Source organism: Aspergillus brasiliensis, assembly GCF_001889945.1.
Source record: "Aspergillus brasiliensis CBS 101740 unplaced genomic scaffold ASPBRscaffold_2, whole genome shotgun sequence".
NCBI lineage: Eukaryota > Fungi > Ascomycota > Eurotiomycetes > Eurotiales > Aspergillaceae > Aspergillus > Aspergillus brasiliensis.
In genome coordinates, this window is record NW_027137443.1 from 2,842,616 (window position 1) to 2,865,029 (window position 22,414).

Consider the following 22,414-nt stretch of genomic DNA (forward strand, 5'->3'; position numbering starts at 1 on the left):
ATCCGAAAACCCCCCATCCTCGTACCATCCACGGTCGTAATCATCACATTAACGCCGTACACTTTATCGTACTATGTGTCCTGTCTGATCATGCTCATGCTCATGCCGTCGCCTTGCTCTTCCAGAACTTCTCGCGCTCCTGCAGCACCGTAGCGGCCCATTCCTTCGTCTCCGGCAACTGCACCTTGTTCGCGACGTGGCAGAACTCCGTGAGGTCGATACCGTTGGCGCGCTCGTACTCCACCATCTGCAACAGCAGCTCCATCTTGTCGACGTCGTGCACGAACTGTGCCTCCAGCGTCTCGTTGGCCTCATACTCGTTGAACACCTTCAAGATTTCCTGTCCGGTCAGCATGCCACCAGGGACTCCGCCTAGGAGGTTGTTGGCAATGTAGTCCATGACGGCGGCCTCGCGACGCGCCTTCTCGGTCTTGTCGACCCGGTCAACGGGGGTGATGTCGCCGACGAGCGACTCGGCCATATCGTGGATCAGGGCCATCTTCATGCAGTGGGGCAGATTGAGGCGGGAAGCCAGGGAGGGCGGCGCAAGCATAGTCATTATCGACATGCGGTACATGTGGTCGGAGATAGATTCGCCGGAGTTGATGCCGAAGCGGCGCCAGCCTTCGCGCTTGGTGGTCTTCAGGCGCTCGAGAAGGTGAAAGAAAGGGATCGGCGAGGCAGAGTTCTCCTCTGGGGGGTGAGGAAGGCTTGCCAGGACTGGTTGAGTGGTTAAATGTTAGCTGGTGTGGGAGGGGAATGGTGGAGGAGGGGTTAGGATCTGCTCACCGGACTGGGTGGTCCAGAGGGGATTGGAGGGGGTTTCGGAGCCCATTTTGATAAGATAGGCTTGGAGAGGAGAGTGGAAGAGAAAGTTAAGGCAAGAGGAAGGAAACTGAACAGGACGAGCACAAACAGCAAAGGAAAGAAAAAGAAAAGAAGGCGAAGAGGAGAAAGAACCGGAGGAGAAAGAGAAACTGCGGGGAGAGAAAAAGCGGTCGAGCGGATTGGTTGGTTTCAGCCAGCCAGCGGATCCATCCATTCATCCATTACTACTTGCTTGTTGATCTTCAGCTCTCCGTGGTTCTTCCCTCTCTCCGTGCAGTTCTTCGACTGGTCTCTCTGTGCAGGTATGTGCCAATAACTATAATGATAATATGCTACTTTCTTCTCTAACCAGGAATCAGATGTACCATGCAGTCTCGAACTTCTCGTCCCAAACCCCCGAACTGGTCCCCTCAGCCTCCCCTCTCCGTTTTCGTCCGCAACCTCCAGCTCCTCCAGCTCGATCGCCATGATGACTGGCCTCGCATCTCTCTCCGCTCCCTCACAGATACGTCGCAGAACCAGCGTCAGCGTATAAGGGCCATCGAATGGGCTCTATATCACCTGGTTGCCCTTTGGGACCCCGACACCGCTCGGGATGTACGTTCCATCCCCTCAGTGGCTTTGATGCCCGACTGACGGCATGCAGAAACTCCGGCCCTTCTTCCCTCCGCTCGAGCCCCTACAGTCCGTCAACCTGCGTGCTGCCTTGTTTCGCGTGCTCTCCGAATTGAAGAAACAGGGCGATTTGGGCAGAGAAACCATTCTGCGCAAGTCAATGCTAGATGACTGCAGGGGAGAGAAATTCGAGGAGCTGTTGGCCGTCTTTTCAACTGCAGTGCTGCGGAAGACTCTCGCCGCTTCCTCAGATCCCGCACTGCAAAATGTGTCCCTGAAGCTTTCATTGGCTTCCGGGCTGACGCGCGAGGAATACCAGCTCATGCTCCCCCTCGTCCTTGCTCATCGGGTCTCCCTCAACCAAATCAGCGAGCGTCGCGACAAAGCCCGGGATACCCATGAAAAGTTCACTCAATTGCTAGAACTCAAGAAGCTGCAGCTTGATGAACGAGCTAAGGAGAACCCTCCCCAACTTCCCGACACTGGCGCCGACATAGATGCGCTGGCCCGCGACCTCAGGGCTAATTGGCTGGGGGCTGAGGATTGGGCGGATACCCTGGTCGATGGTGGTGCACAGGGCAGCAGCGACGCCTTTTTGGAACTCCCGTTCGAGACCGCATGGGCGAGAGCCAAAGAATCAAGTGTAGATGGCCTCCGTGCGAATTCATCCCCGGATCTATTAGTCGATCTGGAGTCTCGCGTCTTCCGCCAGCGAGCCCGGCTCCAGCGCTGGCGCCAGTACAGTGCCTCTATGCGCAAACATGAGCGGGTGCAATCCACGAGCTCAACGAAATCTCAACCTCTCGTCTTCCGGGAGCACCAGGCACTCACCGTCGCCAGCATCTCGAAAGCCGTCCGACAGCCAGTGGAACGCGCCTCGCCAAAGGCAGACGACCGGGCACTGCTCTTCTCCATGACAGAGGCCATTGCCCGGATCAACGGTCGATCCGCAACGCATCGTCACCGCCATACCCATAGCGACTCCAAAGTACGCAACCCTGCAACAGTGTCGTCCAGCTCAGCGGCTGGAAGCAACAGATCATCTCCCCAGGCTGAACTGGACACCACCCGCTCAACCACCTCAAGAACATCAACACCCTCCATCGCAGAGCCCCAGCCCAGCGTTCCCTCCTTCTCAACCACTGAAGTTCCCGAGAAGGATCCTTCTCCCTCTCAACGAACAAGCAGATTTACACTCGTCGAACGAACCCGCAAGTCCATGTCCCTCATCGTCCCACCCACCCAACCCAGACCAAGAGAAAGCTTCCGGTCCCACCGCCCTCGGCCCTCTTTCCCCATAAATCAGTTCGAAACTCCCCAGAGACCACACACCATCCCCAGTCGGGCCTCTACGCCCCGCGACGAGCTCTTTGACGAGGAAGCGGACTACGCCAGCGTATTCAAGTCGCGACCTCGGGTGGCACACAGCCCGGTTGCATCGCCGGCAGTGCACATCAGCCCCCTTGGGGATTTCGATCTGAGTCCGGACGAGGAAATCGATCTCGATGGGGGAGGCGAGGAGTACGCGCATGCGCAGGATACTCCGTCAGCGTCGAGACGGAGGGTATTATGATTGTTACGTCGGTTCAAATTTCGTTATTGTCTTTATCGATTCTTATGTGTGATGTTTTACGGGAGATGATTATGTTTACCTCCCTTACATGCCTATACCTACATATGATTAATGTTTATAGCTCTTGGAAGAACGCAGTACACGATACAACAGTTAATATCATTTAGTGAAATACAGAACTTTATCATCATGCTTCTCTTGATCAATCATCCCTATCGCTATCATTATTGTCACACACCACCAACGCCAGACATGAAAAACACATACAGTCATACATACATGAATTAACAGAACTGATCATAATCTATCTACGACCGCCCCTTCTCGTGCTCCTCCGCGGCGCCGCAGGGGGTGGCGGCGGTGCCTGTGGCTCATACTCCGACTCGGAATCTGCATCTGATTCCTCTGAATCCGGTATCTCTACCGGAGACGAGAGCTCTTCCGAGTCAGAACTCAGCGAGATCGGATCCTCCACTTTGCCATCGTCATCATCGTCATCACTATCAGCGACCTCCGCATCGGAATCCGAGCGTGTGTCAGGCTCAGACGATACATGTTGCTGTTGCTGCTGCTCGTGATGATCAACAATCAATCCCCCGTCATCATTATCATCCCCATCCTGACCAGGAAGAAGAAATCCACCGCCTCGATCTGCATCCGCACCCTCCTCATCCTCACCAGGGAGTAAGAACCCGCCACCATGAACTTCCTCCTCGTGCTCATCATCCGGAGCAGGCGCAGGGGCAGAATCAGAAGCAGATTGATCAGGCAACCGACCACGACGATTGGTAAACGGATTATGAGCCTCCCGCTCATGGTCGAGTCTATCGTCCGCATCCTTACCACCATACTCCTCCTGCACGCGCTGCTTAATCCGCAAGCCAAAGAGGAATTTCCGCCAAGTCTGCAAGATGCGTGCCTCTGCTTTTAGCTGCTCCCGCTTGCGTTTCTCTGCGTCATCCGCTAACCAGGCATCTTTGACAAGGTCCTCGTTTTCCGCGGCGACAACGACACCCTGGATAACAGGAACAGCCATCTTCGACCCGAACTCGAAACCCGTGACTGCTTCGGCGTAATCGACGCCAAGTTTCTTGCAGACGCGCACAGTTCCAGGCCAGGGGATATGAACCGCACCGCGGGGCACCATGCTAGGGACGAAGCAGTCGATGTTGCCGTATTCGTTCTTGGGAATGACGCCATCGCAGATTGGATCAGGGATGATGTATTCCGTTTGGTGGACGGCGTAGAGACCCTGTTTAGGCTTTTCACCGTTCTGGCGCTCGAACTCGTCGACTTCGCGTTTGCGGAGGAGAGTGACGGCGCGGATGGGGACGCGTTTCAGTGGCATCTCGCCCTCTTTGGGTCTTCGGCCTTCTTTGTGCCAGCTTTCGGCGGAGAGACATTTCAGGACGTCTTTGCGGCGGAAGACTTTCTCTTCTTTGGCTTTGGCGCCTTTTCCGGTTTTGAAGGTGCGGACGTGGCGGGCGCCGGGTTTGAGGGCTTCTTCGCGCCGGAGGAAGCGTTCGAGCACGAATTCTGTGGATGTGCGCAGGCTTTGTAGCGTGTCGCCTTCTTTGCCGGGTTTGCGCTCGGGTTGGTTAGGAAGGAGGTCCTTGGTGTCTTCGAGGTCGTCGACGGCGGTGCGTTGGGGTTGGGCGCGCTGGTAGACGCGGAGGATCACGCGGAACCAGTCGACTTCGTAGAATTTGCCTTTGCGGCCTGGTATGGGGATCTTCTCGACGGGGATCCGGTAGCCCTTGGTTTTGCCGGGCCAGGTGCGGCGTCGGAGATAGCGCGTCGTCACGTCTTTGGCGGTCTTGTCGGAGGAGTAGGCGACGACGTAGCAGATGACTTGCTTGGCCTTTTCGGCTTTGCCGCCGCGAGGTTCAAAGGCTGCCTGGAGCTCGGGGGTGGTGGCTACAGGGTTGCGGAGGATCAGCGGGTCAACGGGGATGATTTGATGGGTGATGGGCGAGGCGACTTCAGTCCAGTAGATGGGAAAGGGTAGGTCCTCATCGTATTTGCTAAAGTATTTGCTGCGGGCGGGCTTTGTGTCATCTTCACTGCTGTCTGACTCCATGTCAACGGCGTCTTCGGTCTCTACGTTCTCGGTCGAAGGCTCCGTGTCTGCGTTTTGCTTGGGTGTATAGGTTTCGCTCTTAGTCCAGCCGAAGCCAAGGGGCTGCAGACTGGCGACCAGTCGAGCTTCGATGTCGAGAGCACGCAGCAGAGCCGTGAACAGCTGGGCGCCGACGTCTCGCGAGCCCTGCATGTTCTCCGCAGCGTGGCGAAACTCTTCAATGCTTGCTATCCTTTCGCCGTGCTTCTCGGGGTCATGGTCGTCCTTCTGGAAGGACTTGATCTGAGCCTCCAACTGAGCCATGGGACGGTACCCGTGTTTTCGTAGCCCTGGAGCAGTGATCTTGAACTTGCTCTTCCAGTAGGCAGCGAGGACCTTGAGAAGGGTGATGATGGGATCTCCGCTGCTCATATCCGGTTGGCCGGGCTCAAGTCGCGACGAGCCTTCCGCCCAATCCCGTTCTGATTGGCGACGCTGTTTCCCTTTTCCTTTCTTCGACTTCTTCTCAGGAGGTTGCTCTGGAGCCTCAAGGCCGGATGCAATGCGCCATTTCTTGACCTCTTTATGTATGGGTTGGGGTAGCTTGCGGCGCAGGATTTCGTGGAGTTGGGAGTCGTTGGCCCAGACATTACGGATGGCGTTATGGTGGAGTAAAAACTGCACATGTAGACAATGGGTTTGGATGCGGATCTGTCGTTCTATCTTTGATGGGCCTTTCTTGCCTTCGAGTAGATCGGTCAGGTGAATCTCGTTCTTGTCCAGTGTCAACTCCAGGTCCTGGTGCAGGTCGTGGTTGAGGATGGAGGGCGTAACGGGGGTGGCGTTGGCCGCATTGGACTCGATGGCGTCCTCCCAATCGACCTCATCAGAGTCGCTACTCTCCTCATCTGATCCATCCGGTACCTGCGGTGTTTCTATCTCTTCGGGGACGTCACTCAGGGACGATTCGGTGTCAGTGTCTTCGATGACAGCGGCGATGGGAGGCGTCGCATGACGGCGTTTGGCGGCGGGCGGATCCTCGGAAGAGAGACGCTTTCGGGGGACGTATGGGGGCATACAAGCAGCGGAAAGCAGGCGACTAGAAAGTTGTGTTTGATTGGGAAAATAGTAAAGGGAGAACTGTATTATGCGAAGAAATTGTGTGGTGGTTAATGAAGGGGAAGTTGGAGAAAGGAGAAAGTTGAAGGAGAAGTTCGCGCCATCGAGGCTCGGCTTCTTCTCCGCGTCTCTCCATCTCCATCTCCATTCCCCCCACATTATCATCATCGTCATCCTCCTCTGCTATCTCTGTCTCACGAACCATCCTACGATCCCCCTTCCAGACTATCTGTGTATATTTCCTATCATAAGTACGATCGCAAGATGTCTGCTACGATGGATGCCGCGCGCCGCTTCTTCCTGTCGCCGCAGTTCGCCGTGGCGGGGGCCAGCAACGATCGCAGCAAGTTTGGCTACAAGAGTAGGTCCCATTGCCATCACTTTGCAGGTCGTTGTGCCGGCTGACCAGCAGTCTTTGCCTGGTATCATCAACACTCTCTGCCCGTTACTCCCCTCAACCCTCGCGCCCCCGAGATCGAGCTGCCGTCGCAGACCTACAAGACGGTCGCATCGCCCCGCGCGTTGCCCAACCCCGAGCAGACTTCCCTGTCTATCGTCACTCCTCCCCCGGTGACTCTTGCCCTTCTCAAGGAGGCCCACAGTGTGGGGATTCCCGCTGTCTGGCTACAGCCAGGCACGTATGATAAGAGTGTCTTGAACTTTCTAGATGGCCATTTTGCAGCAGCGGTGGTGGGAGATGGTGGTCTGGGCGGCGAGGGCTGGTGTGTGCTGGTGGATGGCGAGGATGCGTTGAGAGAGGCCCAGCGCGAGTGGAAGGCTCAGCTGTAGTTACGCTTCATGTGAAATTAATAGTTCAGAATGATGATAATAAATGCTGTTGCGGTGAAAGAAGTAATGGGGAACGAAGAAAAGTAAAAAAGAAAGAAAGAGGGAGGCTGGCGGTGTCTTGTTGGGGACAATCCCGTGTTTTTTCTCCTCTTCTTTTCTTCTTCTTCTGCCTCTTTCTCCTCATCTTCTTTCTCACCTCTACAACCATCCCCATCTCCCACGTTCTTTTCTCCATCATATGCAACCCCCCTGCATCTCCAGTCCTTCCCAGCCACTGCTTGTCTCCCCACCTTGAAGGATGCCCTCAAGTCCATCATTCTTCCTCGACTCCCCCATTCCTCCGCAACTCGATCTGGCCGGTGCACCTTCACAGCTATTCCAAGTTCCGCCCACTCCCTCAGCCTCGTCGGCTTTGTATCGCTCGATCTCTATTCCCAACCGGAAGAGATCTCGCCTAGAGGTTGATCATCGTTCCTGGCTGAACATCGACTCCCCCTCGAGCCATGTTGCCTCTGTGATCTCCCACGACGATCTTCTCCTTGGAGTGGAGGATACCTCCGCCGATCACGTCTATCGCCCCAACCGTTATCGCAATCCTCCTCGACCCATCGCTCTCGATGACAGTGTCGAATCTCTCAGTGAAACTGCTGACATTCGCCGTAAACGCAGCCGCTGGGACCCGTCTTTGATCGAGGCCTCTCCGACCGGTCATGATGAGAAGATGACGGCCTCGACCACAACCGCGGCTACTGCCGTCACAGCTCCGGTAGCTTACCCACAGCCTGCTCCCGTCCGCTGGAGTCGAGCTGTGCTAGGTGTGGTGGGCAAAGTCTGGGACTTTTGTTGGGGCGGAGCTTTCCGAGGCTTTTACGCAGGTGGTGGGCAAGGCTACACAATGACGGTGGAGGATACACAACCCCAGCTGTTATCGCCGTCGATCGAGAAGGAACGCATCTCTACTTCTCAGCGGCAACAGGGTCCCTCGAGCCCCTTTCCAGGACAGTATCCTGAAGAAGACGATATAAAGCACAGTTGGGTGATCGTGTCTGCGCGTGAGGAATTCATGGACGAGGCCAGCCCTTCCCAGCGCAGACGAGTGCATCGTCGGACCCCAGCACATACCCACTCCCGTCGGCGGTCGCAGGGCAAGCGCACGCTGATCTCGCATGCGCCATCTATGCCGACGAAGTCGCAGTTTTCATCGCCAGCCAAGCCGCGGGAGAGCCCCGTGTCTGTGGAGACCCAACGCTACATGGCGCAGATGCGTCGCATGGAGCGTGAGGAGGACGCTAGCCTTGCCCGGTTAAACCGGCAGCTGCAGGCGATGATTAAGGAAGGAAAACAGGCACTGGGGACGCGCGTGGAGGTGAACGATCTGGATATGGAGGATTAATGCGCTTTCTATGTTTTTTTTCTCTGTTTTACGACATGTTACTCAAACCTGATACCCTTCGTTGGAAACCTAGATGACGATACTTGACGATTGGCGACGCTCGTTATGACTGATGAAACCAACCAATAATGACTGGCGTGGATCCTTTTTTCAACCCGATCGCGCGTGTGATATGATATTGTTATAGTTAGCTACTACCAGGACAAAACAGACACTGAACCAAAAAATCATTCGCAGACAAACATCAACCTTGTATAATTGCATCAATCATTCGTCATCTCATCCCATATTCCCAATCTTACTGCTCTCCAGCCCCATCTTGCCCCCCAGCTCCTACTCCCGCCGGATTCTCAGCGCCAGGCCCTTTGTCACCACCAACACCAGCACCAGCATCTTCATCGCCATCCCCAGTATCATTACCATTCGTCTTAGGACTAGGATTCAAGAAGGGCATGTGAACGTCAGACAATAACCCCGGGATCCCACCTCCCTGCCCCAGCGCGTCGAAGAGGTTCTGGCCCGAAAGCCGCGCCGCTTTGCTCGTTGACTGTATTAGAATGAATGGTCAGCATGGAACTTCTGACTGTTGTCTTCTACTATGGTATGATAGATAGTATTGGAGGGCGCGTAGATAAAAAAACGTACGGGAATGGGCATCGCGACTACACCCACGCTCACGAGAAGGGTTGCGGGTATAGCGAGGGTGAGGAACTTCATTGTCTTTGTGTTGATATTGTTGTTTCTTCTTGGTTTCTGCTTTGTATTCTGGATGTAGGTAGATATGGAGTAATGGGATAATATTGGGGTGGATAAATGAATGAATGAATGAATGCGTGCGCGGCACTCACGATTGAAATGAATGAACGACTGAATAGAATAAAAATTTACTTAGTAGGATGGGAATGATAGATAGTATTATACCCTGTCTCTGACCTTGACTATCTACTGCTATGTATGGCATGCTACGCGTTAATTATTATCGTCCATCCCTTGATTCGTTGGGCGACGCGGTGCGGTGCCTGCATTCCTTGCCTGACAGTTTGTCTACAGTATCTACCTAGATAGTCCGAGACTTCGGGTAGGTCAGTAAAGTAGGGTTGGGTTGGGTTGTATGGCTGGGCGGCAGGGGGAAAGGAGGAACACCCCCCTCCCCTCTTTAGAGCTTGTTTGTAATTAAGCTTAAGGATGGAAGGATAGAGTTGAGTACTTGGTATACGGTTGTCTCTCTGGTGTCTTGGACTGGGTCTCACTGATGGAATCCATGTTTTTCTTACTCCTGTTGTTAAAAGCATGGGTAATTATTGAGGGTAGGGTTACGGCGGTAGGGATTGGACGAACTCCTCCTTCACACATCATAAAACTCAGCTAAGTATACCGCGGTCATGAGGTCAACTCGGATGATTTCGGTTGTTGTTTACTTTTGCCTCTATCAGAGATTTCAGGGGAAAGCAGTCAAAAAATGGAGAGGCGCATTCTTGTGTGAGGGAAATGAAAAATAGCAAAAAAGAATTGACCTACGCAGGATTCGAACCTGCAATCTCTTGATCCGTAGTCAAGCGCCTTACCATTGGGCCAGCAGGCCAGTTGATATATTCTTGCGTCTCTTTTGCGTTTATAAAGCAGTAGATCTGAACTGACACAGTTCCTTGCTTCAGTAACTTAGCGATGCCTATCCTAGTTGAGTCACCGTCGACGTTGAAAGACCGAATCTGGGGTTCCTCTTGAATAACTATTCCCTCCTTGCTCTATTATTCTATCTAAAAGTGTAGCATTTACCACTGTATAAATGAGGGAATAGATAGAAAGACAGCGACATGTGACATGTAATATTCGGAAATCCAAGCTCTCTGTACAGTATCGCTTCGGTGTTGAGTACGTCCGTGCAGGGCCAATTCTTGCATCAAAAACAGACAATATCCGTATATAATTCAAACGCTAATTAAACGCCATCGCTATGCGCACATCAATAGCCAAACAGATTATTCATGTCATCCGCGGCTGAAACTTGGGACTCGTCCGGATCCTCTCACCATACTTGAGTAAGAAAAGCGAAGCCGGGACAAACAAAAGTGCAATAAACCCGAGCAGGCTGTTCCCCCATCCTAGCCCAAGGGCATCGTATAAAGGAGTAGCCGCCAAGGGGATAGTAGCACCGAAAAGGCACCGCAGAGCCAGCTCCGCAGATACTGCGCTGGCAGCATAAAGAGTATATGAATCAATCAGGTAAACTTGTGTGACCAGGTGGACGAAGAATATCCCTGCGCCCACAAAAAAGGTTCCACTGATGGGAACGATCCAGTGCAACCGGTACTCTGCGGCCCAGCCGTACCAAAAGAGACCAATCGGTACCAGAATGCATCCTACCACCAAAGGTGGAAGGCGATCTTCTGGCTTCATCTTGCCATGAATCTTCTCCTGCTTTTTGAGGTACCGATCGGAATAATATCCCACGACGATTTGTCCAGAGCAGAATCCGAGACCCAGTCCCAGGTAGCCGAGACCTGCTTCGCCGGGAGTAAAGCCGTACACATTCTCGAAGACGCTCGTAAAAGTCGTGAAAAGTATGTACATATAGCTGTAGGTGATCGAGCTGTACAAAGAAACGATCATAACGATGGGTGATAGGAAAAGAAACTTGATCGGGCGGCTGATTGAGGTCCAGACAAGCTGGCCGATCGTCTTCTTCGTGTCGTACTGAGTTCGAAACGGACGTCCAGTCTCTTTCTGAAGTCGATTCGCCTTTCGCTGGAGCAGCGTAGGTGCATATGTCTCGCGCAAGAAGATTAGGGAAGCAACCACGATGATCCCGCCCTGATTATATTAGCATTTCGTCTCAAATGACAGAGCATGAAGCACACTTACAAGGATCGCCTCTACCCAGATGGTCCAACGCCATCCGATGCTTTGAACAATGTAGCCACCATAAATGGGCCCTGTGACCATACCCTAACGTAGATGTTAGATCTGCATCGATAGATACTATCTAGGGGTAGGGTTAGACTTACCATGAGCGGACCAACCGTCCAGATTGTCATCGCCGTTCCTCTCTTTTCCATGGGAATCATATCCGCAACGAACCCTCCACCGACCGTCACAGGCACGGAACTAGCTATACCCATGACGAAGCGTGCCAGTATGAGCATCGATATGTCCACACTGGCGGCGCAGACAACTGCAGCCACTGCAAAGAGTATATTCGCTAGGTGTGTCATGGGAAGTCTCCCACTTATCTCAGTAAGAGGCGTCAGAACAAGAGGGCCAAGAGCAGAGCCCATCACGTAAATTGATATCATAAGAGATGAAATGGATGAGTCGTGAACATTGAACTCTTTCAGGACTTGCGGAACGCCGGGAGCGAAGACCGTAGATACCATGGATCTGGGATAGTCAATTCAGATGCTCGTATGAATGCATAACCTTAGCGTAGACTGTGTCGGACTCACACGTTGAAGCTGCTCAAGGATATCAACCCGATGATAACCCATTTCCGCAAGTTGGTCCAGTTCAAGGGGTTCTGGGGGTCGTTTGGCCCATCCCAGTGCACGACGAGGCCATCCTTGTCCTGGGCGTCATCCGATTCTAATGCAGTATCTTGTAACGTGATTTCTCCTTCTTCAACGTGCACAAAGTCTTTCGCCACAAAGAGCGTATCAGCACTCTCCAGGCTATGTTCCTGGCTCAGAGCAGCGGAGTAATCAACATCCCCGGGTGGCGCCGTAGGCATGTTAATGATGGCGGGCGGTTACACGGTGATAGTAAGAGCAGCGGGAAGATTAGAGAACAATGGCATCAGATGATTTTCGACATGATTCCCAACAGACAACCAAGGCAATAAGTAGCCAGACAGCCATGCTGGGAAGAGAGACAAACCAGGTAAGTTGAGTAGATCATCGCAGGCAACGCGCGTCCAGACAGAAGATGAGTCTGGCATTCCGGCCCTTGCTGTCCGTCCCGTGGATCTCTCGTGGCTCCCTTTCTCTGATTTTGGGGATGACCTGTCGCAAAATTCGCCCAAGACGAATTGTAGTGGGTACAATAGGAGTAAGACGGATCATCTAGCATAGGCAGGGGTAGAAGCACTGACGACTGCGATGGAATCCTTGCGTGACCTGCTCGCTTCTGGTGCTTATCGACGTTTGCCCCATTGGGTTGGAGAATAAGCCTTATTCCATAGAAACTATTCTCTGGGTAGCGCCAATATTCTCCACATGATCCACCATGGCGCAGAGATCCCTGACCCGGTTCTCCTTTTGTGTGATTCGCAGATCGACATATCACTTCAGGCATCAGGAAGTTAGGAACAGTGACCAGAATCCCATAAGGTAACTACTTCCCGGGAAACTATTATGTAGGGTCGCGTGGCTTTGGTCCAAAAATAGTCGGAACACACTGGATTGAGTTCCATCTACTCCGTATAAGTTGTCGAATATTTGCAGCCACAATTCAAGACCCAACCCAATATCCACTGATGGGGTGCCTCAAGAGCACGTTAATTAGGTGATCACCTAGAATATGACCGATATAGTCTCAAATGTTAGGTCTACAGATATAGATGTGTAAAAGTCGAATAGACCGAGTAGCTACTCTTCTGCTGCCCCGTGGGCGTGGGGATATCAGTAGCGATGTTAAGCCTGCAACTAGCTCCGCGCGGCCCTGAAACAGGCTACTCAGAGCGCTGAGCTCATACCTGAGGGCATCACAGCCATGCCTGCTTGTTCAAAATATGTAGATCAACCATCCGGATTGGCAGTCCTAGCTCAGATCCAGAAATGCTTGGTGAAGACACCTCAGCAGACGGATTCATCATAAGAGTCGGTACTATTGGACGGAAGGCGGGAGATCTCCCGGTTGGCCCATCGGCTGGTGCATTGGACCCCGTCGTTCCCAGTCAATGCTTTCGGCATTCCTCCCAAGTCCGGATGCCCACCAACCATCGCATATATGATCGCTCGTTGTGGCAAGTCAAATGCGTGATACGGATCGTCAGGTCCACATCCTAGTTGACATAGGGACCGAATATGCGAACGGAGTAGCGCCCAAATAGAGCTGCCTGGAAAGCTTATCTTACGGCCGAGGTCAAGCGGCTAGAGTTTATCAGATTTCCGCAGCGCCGGGCATAGTTCTAGACAGACAGCATCGAAGTCTGGACGGTAACCCTGGGGGGAGTCTATCCACTCTTAACGGCGATCTCCCTTAGGGAGCCTAATCGATTGGTGACAGCTGGTGAGATTATTGCCTCGGGTGGGTTCGGGACCGCGGGCTAGAAGCTTATTCAAATTCCGATATACCAAAATTTGGGGTTGGGTTCCGCAATGATGCGTTGATTCTGCTGCGAAGATGCGGTGCTGCACGATTTCTTCCGTTGCTGTTTTCTTCGAAATCTTGCCTTATCAGCTGCTGGATATTGTGTACTGCAAGCAGCAGGCAGTCTCTCCATGCAATGTACATTTCGCCACTTGCTGAAGCCACAGCGGACCTTGCTACCCAGTAGCAAAGTGTAATCAAAGGGTGGCGAGGCCTATTCTTGCGTGTGCATCTTGTGTGGCAGATTGTTAACTCCCGAGGCAGGATGCCGAATATTCGCCATGGCTCACGAGGTCAAGGCCACCGCAATACCCTTCTTCGGAAGGAATGGAAGTCTCAACTGCGTGGCACGAAGTTGTAACGAGAGGCGGGAAGTCTGCAGGACTGAAACTCGATATTCGCAAATGACCGTCCCGTGATCCGTTCTTTCCTAAAATTGCAAACAACCTCAAACCATCCACCGTCTTGGATATCTCCCTGTTAAGCTGTATCTTTCCCAGATACTACCACTTCCGACGACCTTTTTTTTTTTTCTCACAACTAGTTACTGTTGCCTGATTTAGGACACAGCATAACTTAATGGAGTTGCGAGTATTGTCGAGGTCACAACCCACCGAATGACCCTTAAGACTGAATAATGGCTCTTTTCACGTCAGAAACATGTTTCGATTATAGATCAACCTTAATCGGGCTGCTCAAATGTTCGTTGATCTTCATTGGAAGAGCCAATTGCTCGACGAGCTGGACAGAACCGGTCCTCCGATCTATTTACTATATATAGATGCGTCCCGAGTTAGCCCGAAGATCAGCACGCTGCAGAACTTCAACTGAGTGTACTGTTGCTTGCACGAGTGTCGTGAGAACACTGTTGCTCAATGATATCGAGTTATCTAGAGTTAATGATCCTACAGCACCAATGCTCGAGCCATGCACATTGTGCGACCGGGTCTTCCGGCCTCAAATATCACAAATAATCGCTAAATCCCGCTAAACTTCATAAGACATTCAAGGTCAACTGATAGCAATGAGTGGCTCAGACAACCAAAGGTACTGTCTCCTAGGCTTTGTGCAGGTAAAAAATTGTCAGGATTGGTAGATGACATGTCCACCACGCGTTGTTCTGGTAGAGTGAGTCAATATTCTTCTTTGCGGATCAGATTCTGACGTATAGCCCAGTGAGCCAGCTGGGCCTAACAACCCGGTCCCAGACGGCAGGTATTCTTCTAGTATCCAGACTATTGAAAATGCTACAACCTCTATGCCATGGAAATCGCTCTGTACGAAGAATGCGGTCATCGCCTCCGAAATTGCAGGCCATCTCGCAGGAGGTCGAGATTCGACCCAATAACCTCCAAACCCGATGTCCATGTTTCTGTCATCTTGTCACCCGTCTACGCGGATGACCCAAGCATCCATGGTTAAACGAGGGCTTTGGCATGGAGATGACGACTATACATCATCCCAAAACACTCCCCGACTATACATACATCATCATGAGCCGGCCATTCACGGCGATAAAAATATACAACGTAGCTTTCTAGCTATTGCCATTCTCCATGCACCCTCCCTCCATCCACTACTGCCACAACCTCCATCCACAGTCCAGCACGATACAGAAAATAAAACTCGCGATGGATCCACGCCCAACTCCTCTTCCCTCACCACCTCCCTCACCTCAACCGGGTCCTCAGCCAGCACCTCAGCCTGTGCCGCAACCAGGACCACATCCGGGACCTCAACCGGGACCGCAACCAGGACCACAGCAGCCACAAGCAGACCAAGTTCCAACCCAGACTATTCCCGATGAAGATCTCTCAAGCCAGTCTTCGTCCATCGTCCAAGATGCAGAAGCACCAACGCCCCTGGGCCCCAACCCACCTCCACCCACAGAAACCTCCACCCCAACCACAAATGCCAGTCAAATACTGACGGCAAAATCTGCCGTGGCATCCGTAGCCAAAGAGCTACGCTTGATCCGCAAGATGGTCGAGCCCAAAGAAGAAGACGAAGCGTCTTCGAGTCAGGCGGTTCTCCCAGAGGACCACGGCGGCGGTAGCGGCAGCAGTAGCAACAGCAACGGGGATCCGTCCGCTCTCTGGCGTGAGTTCGAGAATCTGGAGATGCACGCCACCAGAGGGATGGGAATGGAGGTCGGGGAGTTAAAGGACCTCCTAAAGCAGTTGGAGATATTACTGGATGATGCGCGAAACCAGTTGATTGAATTGGAGGTCCAGAAGGCACTTTTGGAGACGCTGCTCGCCATCTCGAAGTATCGGGGCGAGGTAGAGGATTCAAGTTCGAAAGAGGGTTAATTACCACTATCTTGTAGTCATTCGTTTGCTCGTTTGCTCAGCGGCTACATCATTTTGTGGTTCCTATTGCCCTTATCATTTGCTCGAACCATAGCGGTTATACCAATCTCGTTTAAAATTAGTTTGCTTAGCTCAATCTATTGCCGTTTCTCTATATACCAAACCCCCCAAACCACCCACACAATAATAATAAACATCCAACCTAATTCTCAAACGGCAACCCGGACTCCTTCCTCACCGAGCCATAAACCGCCGCAATATCGCCCTTCTCCCCCCTCTCCGCCTTAACATTTTGCAAATGATGATCCGTCACCTCGACACTCCTCAACCTGACCCCAGCATCCCCCGCCAAACTACTAGCATGTCTCAGATCTTTCCTGGCCAAATCCACCGCAAACAACGGCTCCTCCCTCTGGTGATAATCGCCCGATACCATGCGATCCGCATACAACGCAAACGGGCCCGGGAAGAACGTATGCAAGAACTGCTGATACACATCGGCGCCCAACCCGGTCTTCTCCGCCGTAACCAATCCCTCGGCCACCGTCTCCACCGTGTTCAGAATGAACGTATTTCCCAGAATCTTCAGCGTCGTGGCGCGACCCACGTCCTCACCGGCCATGGAGATGGTCGACTTGGACGTGACTCCGTCAAGGAAGGGCTTGATGCGGTCGATCGTGGCTGCGTCACCGGCGGGGACGACGACGAGTTGGCCGGCGATGGCGGCGGCGGGGGCGCCGAAGACCGGGCAGGCGATGAAGGAGGCGCCGTGGGAGGCCAGCGTGCTGTGGACCTTGCGGGAGGTGTCCGGGTGGACGGTGGAGCAGTCGACGATGATCTTGGAGGAGAGGGAGGATGTGGGGAGGCCGGAGATGATGGCTTCGAGGGCAGCGTCATCACCGACGCAAATGAAGATTATGGTTGCGTTGGAGATGGCGTCCGCCAGGGAGGTGCTGACGGTGGCTTTGTTGGGGGGAAGGGTCGAGGCGAAGGTGGTGGCTTTGCTGGAGGTGCGGTTGTAGAGGGTTATTGGGGTGGTTTGGGGGCCTTTTTGGGCGATGTTGGCGGCCATGGCCTGTAGATTTGATTAGTTATTCAATTACTGTGTAGTTGTAGATGATGGTGATGATGCAATGAGGGGCTGAGGGGAGGGGAGACTTACACGGCCGATGTTGCCCAGGCCGATCCAGGTGATGCGTTCGTTGGCCATTGTGGTGGTGGTGATAGTGGTAAGAAGAGAGGAATTGTAAGGGATAGATGGATTGTAAGACCTGTTGAGGGAATGGTGAGGTGAAGCTGGGGAGAAGCTGGATTAAATACAGAACTACAGAATGACAGAATGTTGGAGCAGGGCGAAACCGGATGCGATGCGGGGAGAGGGGTTCAATGTTTAGCCGACATGGACGAGTCGTTCTATTGGACAAAGTTAGTTGAGTCAAGCTTATGGAGACAGTTTAATGGAACGCTTTTTCATCGCTAAGTCTAAATGGATACATGCTAAGCTCAATGGACCAGACTTCGGCCTATCCGACAGTCCGAACAATCGCGGTTCGCTGTCTCTTCAAAGCCGAAGACCGGATGCCCCGCCCGCGGAGCCATAACACCACTAACTTAACGTTACTAAGTAATTACTTTTGTTCTTCACCAAACGTCCCACTTCACTTCATAGCAATTCATCGCTTCAGAGTGCACTTTGTCTGACTGAAGGAGAGTCAATGACGGATGTCACCCACGACTACGGCTCCGAGTATGAGGAGGTTCCCAAGGCTGACTCAACAGCTCGACGAGTCTCTCGTATGCAACCAAACGTCCATCCTTGAACGGCAGCTGCCCGGCAACCTGCATGGCCCGCATGCGCATTGCATTGGACTCATCACTAACCGTCAACACACGCAGCAGCGCATCTCCCAGCTCCCCCCCACTCACTTCTGGCGCCGACCTGCGGCTGCCCCAGACCCCAATCCCCAGGTACTCAACTCGTGCAGCAAAGTCGTACGCGTCGAACCAGACCGGGACCACGACCTGCGGAATCTCCGCCCTGGTGGATCTCAATGTTAGCGCGGGCTGCATTCCACCGCAGGTACAAGACAAAAGAATGCATAGCCGTAGAATCAACTTACCTGACAGCTTCGTGGTATGCATTGGCCCCGCCATGATGCACCACACAAGTGACATGTCCACTCATCAGAAGTGACATGGTCTCGAACGCAAACCGTTTCGCAATACGCACACGTCTCTGGTGGATGTAAACCCCCAAAAGCTTAACGAGTTCTCGAGTCACGACAGTGCCCTCGACGTGCTTCAGCTTCCATAGCACCTGAACCTCGCGCTCCTGTGACAGCAGCTTGCGTATGGCTTTGGCGAATTCAATCTGCTGTTTGCCGTCGTAGTTGACCCGCGTGTCCATGATGACCAGCACAGTAGGATGTTTCCCAAGCCAATGTGCCAGTTCGGGATCTTCCATGATGATGCCGCGATAGGGGCGAATAATCGGACCGCAGAGAGTCAATTGCTCGGGCACAACCAGCGGGAAGTCGATCTCCGGCCAGGCAGGAAGAATAACCCGCGTGCTCTTCTTTACTTCGTGGGACATGAAAGGAGCAGGGCCCTCGATTCCGCGGAAGTGACGGGCCTCTTCGACATCCTTGAGACTAGCGGATTTCTTGAGTTCATGCTTGAACCGAAAACCGAGGAAGATGTTGCGAAGCTTATTCCTGCACGACAAGGGCATCTTGAACCCAGAGCACACCCTACCGCAGTCAGCCAATGATCTCCATTTAGTCCACCCAGGGAAACTCACATAGGATACTTCAACAAATCTCCCAGCTTCCACTGAACCACATAATCCTTCACCCCACCCGCCCCGAGAAGGACATGCCTCCAACGCAAATGGCGACAAACATCCACAGCAGGGGCAAAAAGCGGATCAACCACAATCAAAACAGGCCCAAGCGTCTTTACAAGCTCAACAATGGCATCAAAGATCTCGATATAGTCATCACCCGTCCAAGGAAGCAATCCCGTTGCCAACTCCTTCCTATAGTTCTTCAACGCAGCAAAGAACCCAATCTGAGGAATCTCACCAAACTGGCCATCTCGCATGCGGACATGCTTCATGGACATGCCAGGAATTTCCTCAAAGACCGCCCCAGGAGTACAGGGAGCCGACGACGACGCAGCATAATAGTTCATGTCCGCGATATGTCTCTTCAAGGGCCCAAAGGACCCGATATGGATCTTGTAAGGCGAATGATGAACGAGGAATTCATGAACCACGGCAAGGATGACATTCGATTGCTCGCGCTCGCTGTTCGTGAGGAAGAGAATGCAGGGTGGTGTGCTGCTGCTGCTGCTGTTGTTGTCTGTTGAGCCGTATCCGTAGGACATGATTGTGATGGCTTTGTAGTATGATTTTCTGAGAATCTTGAGGAGTGATATGGTAAGCTAAGTAGATACGTGAGAAGCAAGATGAGGAGAATTGAATAACTTATCTTCCATCTTTGAGGGAGTCATGTATCGAAGAAAATATGCTGCGTGCGTGAGTGTGTGCATGAGTGACTGTCTAGCGGGGGGAGAGGAGGAAGAAGTGAATCCCAGAACACGTGTTGACGGACTGAAGGTGATCGTTTGTGACTATTGTCATTACCATCCGCCTTTCTCAGTATGGGGGTAGATGGATACCTCCGAACACCTTAACAGCCGTTTCAGACTCGTTTCTGGAAAGTCTCCGCTTGCACAGTGAACGATTGACTTGTGGGAGATCCGGACTCTCATGGTCAGACCGAGTGTTCGTTTTGAGGGAATTATTGAATACTGGGTGGAAAATTCCTGTCAATGGTCTATTTCATTATCATTACTCTAAGTCTCTATATGGAAGGTATATCAACGTGTTAAATCACAGCACTGAGGAAAGTAAAAAGAAGGCCATGCAACCCTGCAAAGGCATGACTCGGAATATGGACCCCAACGACCTCTTCTTTGAAGTCATTATCAACCCTCGCTTGCAGAGCCCTAGTTACCATGCTGTAGCCGGTTTAGGCTTTCTCACAGCCGGTTGTCGTTTCCACGCGTATGCCGCGAAGGATACAGCCCTCTGCCGTAGGGCTATACGCAGATGGCGCTGGATCGACCAGCACGTTCTCTCTCGAACTGACCAAACCGCGATCCTATAGTGCACGGGCAATGCATACCATGGAGAACTAGCTGATCATCGGCATCAGATATCCGATGGTGCTTTGAAATCTTTCATGTAATATTGCCCAAAAGCTCAAGTGTGATATTATCGACCACGTCCTCATGCCTTGGTCGAATTCTTCCTAGGGCGGCCGCTGATGGTAGAGTTGCACGTATTGACTCGATCAATATCGTACGGATTCTCCTCGTATGTGACTGTACGAGCCAGAGAGTGAGCGGACTTCCTGGAAGCCCGCGACGCCCGCCGTTCAATTGCACTCCTAGAAGGCACACTGGAAAGGCTGTCGCTATCACTGTCATCACTATCGGCTGCAGCGGCATCCCCTTTCTCCACGTCAGTTTTCTCCGGCGGAGGAGCCTGGCTTTGCTGCGCCACAGCAGCAAGTCTCTGCATGAACGCCTCGGCCTGTGCAGCATAAAGGCAGCGCTTGCGGATGCGAGCACCGTACAGGTAGAAGACGATAGGGAAAGGGATACACGCAAGCGACAAGAACGCGGGAATTGAGGACGCCCAATGAATACCCAGGTTTTCGTACATATAGGTCGTAAACAATGGGAACGCAAATCCGAACAGAGACCGGAGAGCCGAGTTCGCTGCCAGCACCGATGCAGCATAGATCGTGTAAGCATCAATGAGGTAGTTGAAAACACTCAGGAACACCAATACCAAGCCGAATCCGAATGGGGCACCCGCGGCCACAGATGCCATCCAGTGGATAGACGGGTAGTTGGTCCAGGCAAACCAGAAGAGACCGATAGGCAAGGCAATTCCTCCAAGGATACTTGGGGGCAGACGAACCTCGGGAGGCAGACGGCCGTTGGCTTGTTGGCACTTCTTCGCATAATTCAGGTTGTCCGGGATAGTGAGAGAAACCGCGATCACCATCCCGACTAAAATTCCCAAGAAGGCCAAGCCTCCAATGCCCTCACTCCAACCACGTGCCTGCTGGAAGACAATAGGATAAGCTGCAAACAGCATGTAGAGTGTTCCATAGATGATGGACATGTAGATACAGAGAAGCAGCACAATGGGCTCTCTGAAAAGCATGAGCCAAGGTCGTGACAGGGCGGTCTTCAATGCTTGGTTCAAAGACACCTTGCCTCTCTCAATATCCAATTTACTGCGGTAGACCTTACCACTCAATTCGGACAACTTCTCTGCCCGTCGGCGCAAGAGAACTGGGGCATACGTCTCCGGCAGGAAGAAGCAAAGACATAACCACATCACACCGGAAAAGGCTGCCAGAAATCCTTCCACCCAACGCCAGCCTGCTCCGGCGCCGAGAAAGCCACCAATGACGGGGCCAATCGTAGGTCCGCAAAGAGGTGCTGCAGCGAAGAGACTAATAGCGATACCACGTTTGGCAGCAGGGAACAGGTCTGCAATCGTCCCGCCCGCGTTGCCAAAAGGTGACGATCCGAAGAATCCAGCCAGAAAGCGAAGGATGACCAGTGTTTGGATGTTCTTAGAACCCGCAGCTCCTGCATTGAACGCTGTGAGAAGCGCGAATGTCACCGAGAAAACATTGCGGCGTCCGAACACCTCGCTCATCGGAGCCCATAGTAGCGGGCCAAAGGCGAAGCCCAAAACGAACAGAGAGATACCGAGAATTGCAACCTCTTCCTCACATTGAAATTCTATAACAACCTGACTTATACTTCCCGAGTATGCTGATGACACCAAGGCGACAGTAAGGGTCACGAAGGAAACCAGAATAGTATATAGCCATTTTGAAAGACTACCAAAAGCCATAGGGTTTCGAGGATCGTTAGGAAGCCAGGTGACGACATAGGGCGATTCTTCTGTCCCTAACCCTTCGTAGTTAAAATCGATGATCTCCGGGGTGACGACTTTTTGGTCGAACACAAGGCGCCAATAAGGGATCTTCGAGGGCCGAGGAGCGCCGCCATTGGCGACAGTACCTGCCATGCCCATAGTAGTGCCCGTTGATTAAGGTTCAGCACAACGGCTAGTCTGTAGAACGGTCTGGGGGAATATGGGAGGTTGACACTATGAAAAGATATACCTCAACTTCCTCCAGCGACCGCTAAATTGAGAAAAAGAATGACAAGTAAACATATAAATGTAAGGCCACAGATATGACCTGAGATTACACCGGCACAACTTTTCTGATTACAATTTCTTCGTTTATCCGGTTACTCGGCAGGGGCGATTGCTCTCAGCGAATCAGGACCCGGGACGTGTTTTGGGAGCCGAGGTTCCTTCA

At 52.6% G+C, this 22,414-nt stretch overlaps 10 protein-coding genes and 1 non-coding gene across 11 annotated transcripts; 4 read left to right on the forward strand and 7 right to left on the reverse strand.

Moving 5' to 3' along the window:
• Positions 1–100: 100 nt before the first annotated feature.
• On the reverse strand, positions 101–835 carry ASPBRDRAFT_192537 (HD domain-containing protein; the record flags this gene model as incomplete). The annotated part of the gene is made up of 2 exons (XM_067620495.1): positions 101–720; positions 790–835. The coding sequence occupies 2 exons, from the start codon at positions 833–835 to the stop codon at positions 101–103; spliced, it is 666 nt and encodes a 221-aa protein (XP_067483640.1).
• Positions 836–1,194: 359 nt separating this feature from the next.
• On the forward strand, positions 1,195–3,016 carry ASPBRDRAFT_26859 (uncharacterized protein; the record flags this gene model as incomplete). Its single annotated transcript, XM_067622308.1, has 2 exons — positions 1,195–1,425; positions 1,475–3,016. 2 exons carry the CDS (start codon positions 1,195–1,197, stop codon positions 3,014–3,016), a joined length of 1,773 nt encoding a protein of 590 aa, XP_067483641.1.
• A 304-nt stretch (positions 3,017–3,320) lies between these two features.
• ASPBRDRAFT_115437 (Rad4 family protein) lies at positions 3,321–6,152 on the reverse strand (the record flags this gene model as incomplete). Its single annotated transcript, XM_067616899.1, has 1 exon — positions 3,321–6,152. One exon carries the CDS (start codon positions 6,150–6,152, stop codon positions 3,321–3,323), a length of 2,832 nt encoding a protein of 943 aa, XP_067483642.1.
• A 318-nt stretch (positions 6,153–6,470) lies between these two features.
• ASPBRDRAFT_52015 (CoA-binding protein) lies at positions 6,471–8,376 on the forward strand (the record flags this gene model as incomplete). Its single annotated transcript, XM_067626828.1, has 3 exons — positions 6,471–6,555; positions 6,607–6,916; positions 7,281–8,376. The coding sequence occupies 3 exons, from the start codon at positions 6,471–6,473 to the stop codon at positions 8,374–8,376; spliced, it is 1,491 nt and encodes a 496-aa protein (XP_067483643.1).
• A 13-nt stretch (positions 8,377–8,389) lies between these two features.
• Positions 8,390–9,297, reverse strand: ASPBRDRAFT_204022 (uncharacterized protein). Its single transcript, XM_067621689.1, has 2 exons — positions 9,022–9,297; positions 8,390–8,923 (listed from the first exon to the last, which is right to left on the reverse strand). Exons 1-2 carry the CDS (start codon positions 9,091–9,093, stop codon positions 8,675–8,677), a joined length of 321 nt encoding a protein of 106 aa, XP_067483644.1. The 5' UTR covers positions 9,094–9,297; the 3' UTR covers positions 8,390–8,674.
• A 589-nt stretch (positions 9,298–9,886) lies between these two features.
• ASPBRDRAFT_t46 lies at positions 9,887–9,958 on the reverse strand. Its single transcript has one exon. It is a non-coding gene; the product is annotated as a tRNA-Arg (tRNA).
• A 401-nt stretch (positions 9,959–10,359) lies between these two features.
• On the reverse strand, positions 10,360–12,100 carry ASPBRDRAFT_116834 (MFS transporter; the record flags this gene model as incomplete). Its single annotated transcript, XM_067617021.1, has 4 exons — positions 10,360–11,187; positions 11,239–11,322; positions 11,382–11,754; positions 11,820–12,100. 4 exons carry the CDS (start codon positions 12,098–12,100, stop codon positions 10,360–10,362), a joined length of 1,566 nt encoding a protein of 521 aa, XP_067483645.1.
• A 2,617-nt stretch (positions 12,101–14,717) lies between these two features.
• ASPBRDRAFT_407946 (uncharacterized protein) lies at positions 14,718–15,142 on the forward strand. Its single transcript, XM_067624430.1, has 2 exons — positions 14,718–14,808; positions 14,857–15,142. Coding segments are annotated over exons 1-2 (228 nt in total). The 5' UTR covers positions 14,718–14,807; the 3' UTR covers positions 15,084–15,142.
• A 169-nt stretch (positions 15,143–15,311) lies between these two features.
• ASPBRDRAFT_192544 (uncharacterized protein) lies at positions 15,312–15,992 on the forward strand (the record flags this gene model as incomplete). Its single annotated transcript, XM_067620496.1, has 1 exon — positions 15,312–15,992. The coding sequence occupies one exon, from the start codon at positions 15,312–15,314 to the stop codon at positions 15,990–15,992; it is 681 nt and encodes a 226-aa protein (XP_067483647.1).
• Positions 15,993–16,048: 56 nt separating this feature from the next.
• ASPBRDRAFT_170326 (uncharacterized protein) lies at positions 16,049–19,871 on the reverse strand. Its single transcript, XM_067619677.1, has 6 exons — positions 18,867–19,871; positions 18,793–18,800; positions 18,113–18,742; positions 17,770–18,030; positions 17,155–17,299; positions 16,049–17,067 (listed from the first exon to the last, which is right to left on the reverse strand). The coding sequence occupies exons 1-6, from the start codon at positions 19,377–19,379 to the stop codon at positions 16,195–16,197; spliced, it is 2,430 nt and encodes an 809-aa protein (XP_067483648.1). The 5' UTR covers positions 19,380–19,871; the 3' UTR covers positions 16,049–16,194.
• Positions 19,872–20,286: 415 nt separating this feature from the next.
• ASPBRDRAFT_115846 (MFS transporter) lies at positions 20,287–22,122 on the reverse strand (the record flags this gene model as incomplete). Its single annotated transcript, XM_067616931.1, has 1 exon — positions 20,287–22,122. One exon carries the CDS (start codon positions 22,120–22,122, stop codon positions 20,287–20,289), a length of 1,836 nt encoding a protein of 611 aa, XP_067483649.1.
• Between the last annotated feature and the right edge of the window lie 292 nt (positions 22,123–22,414).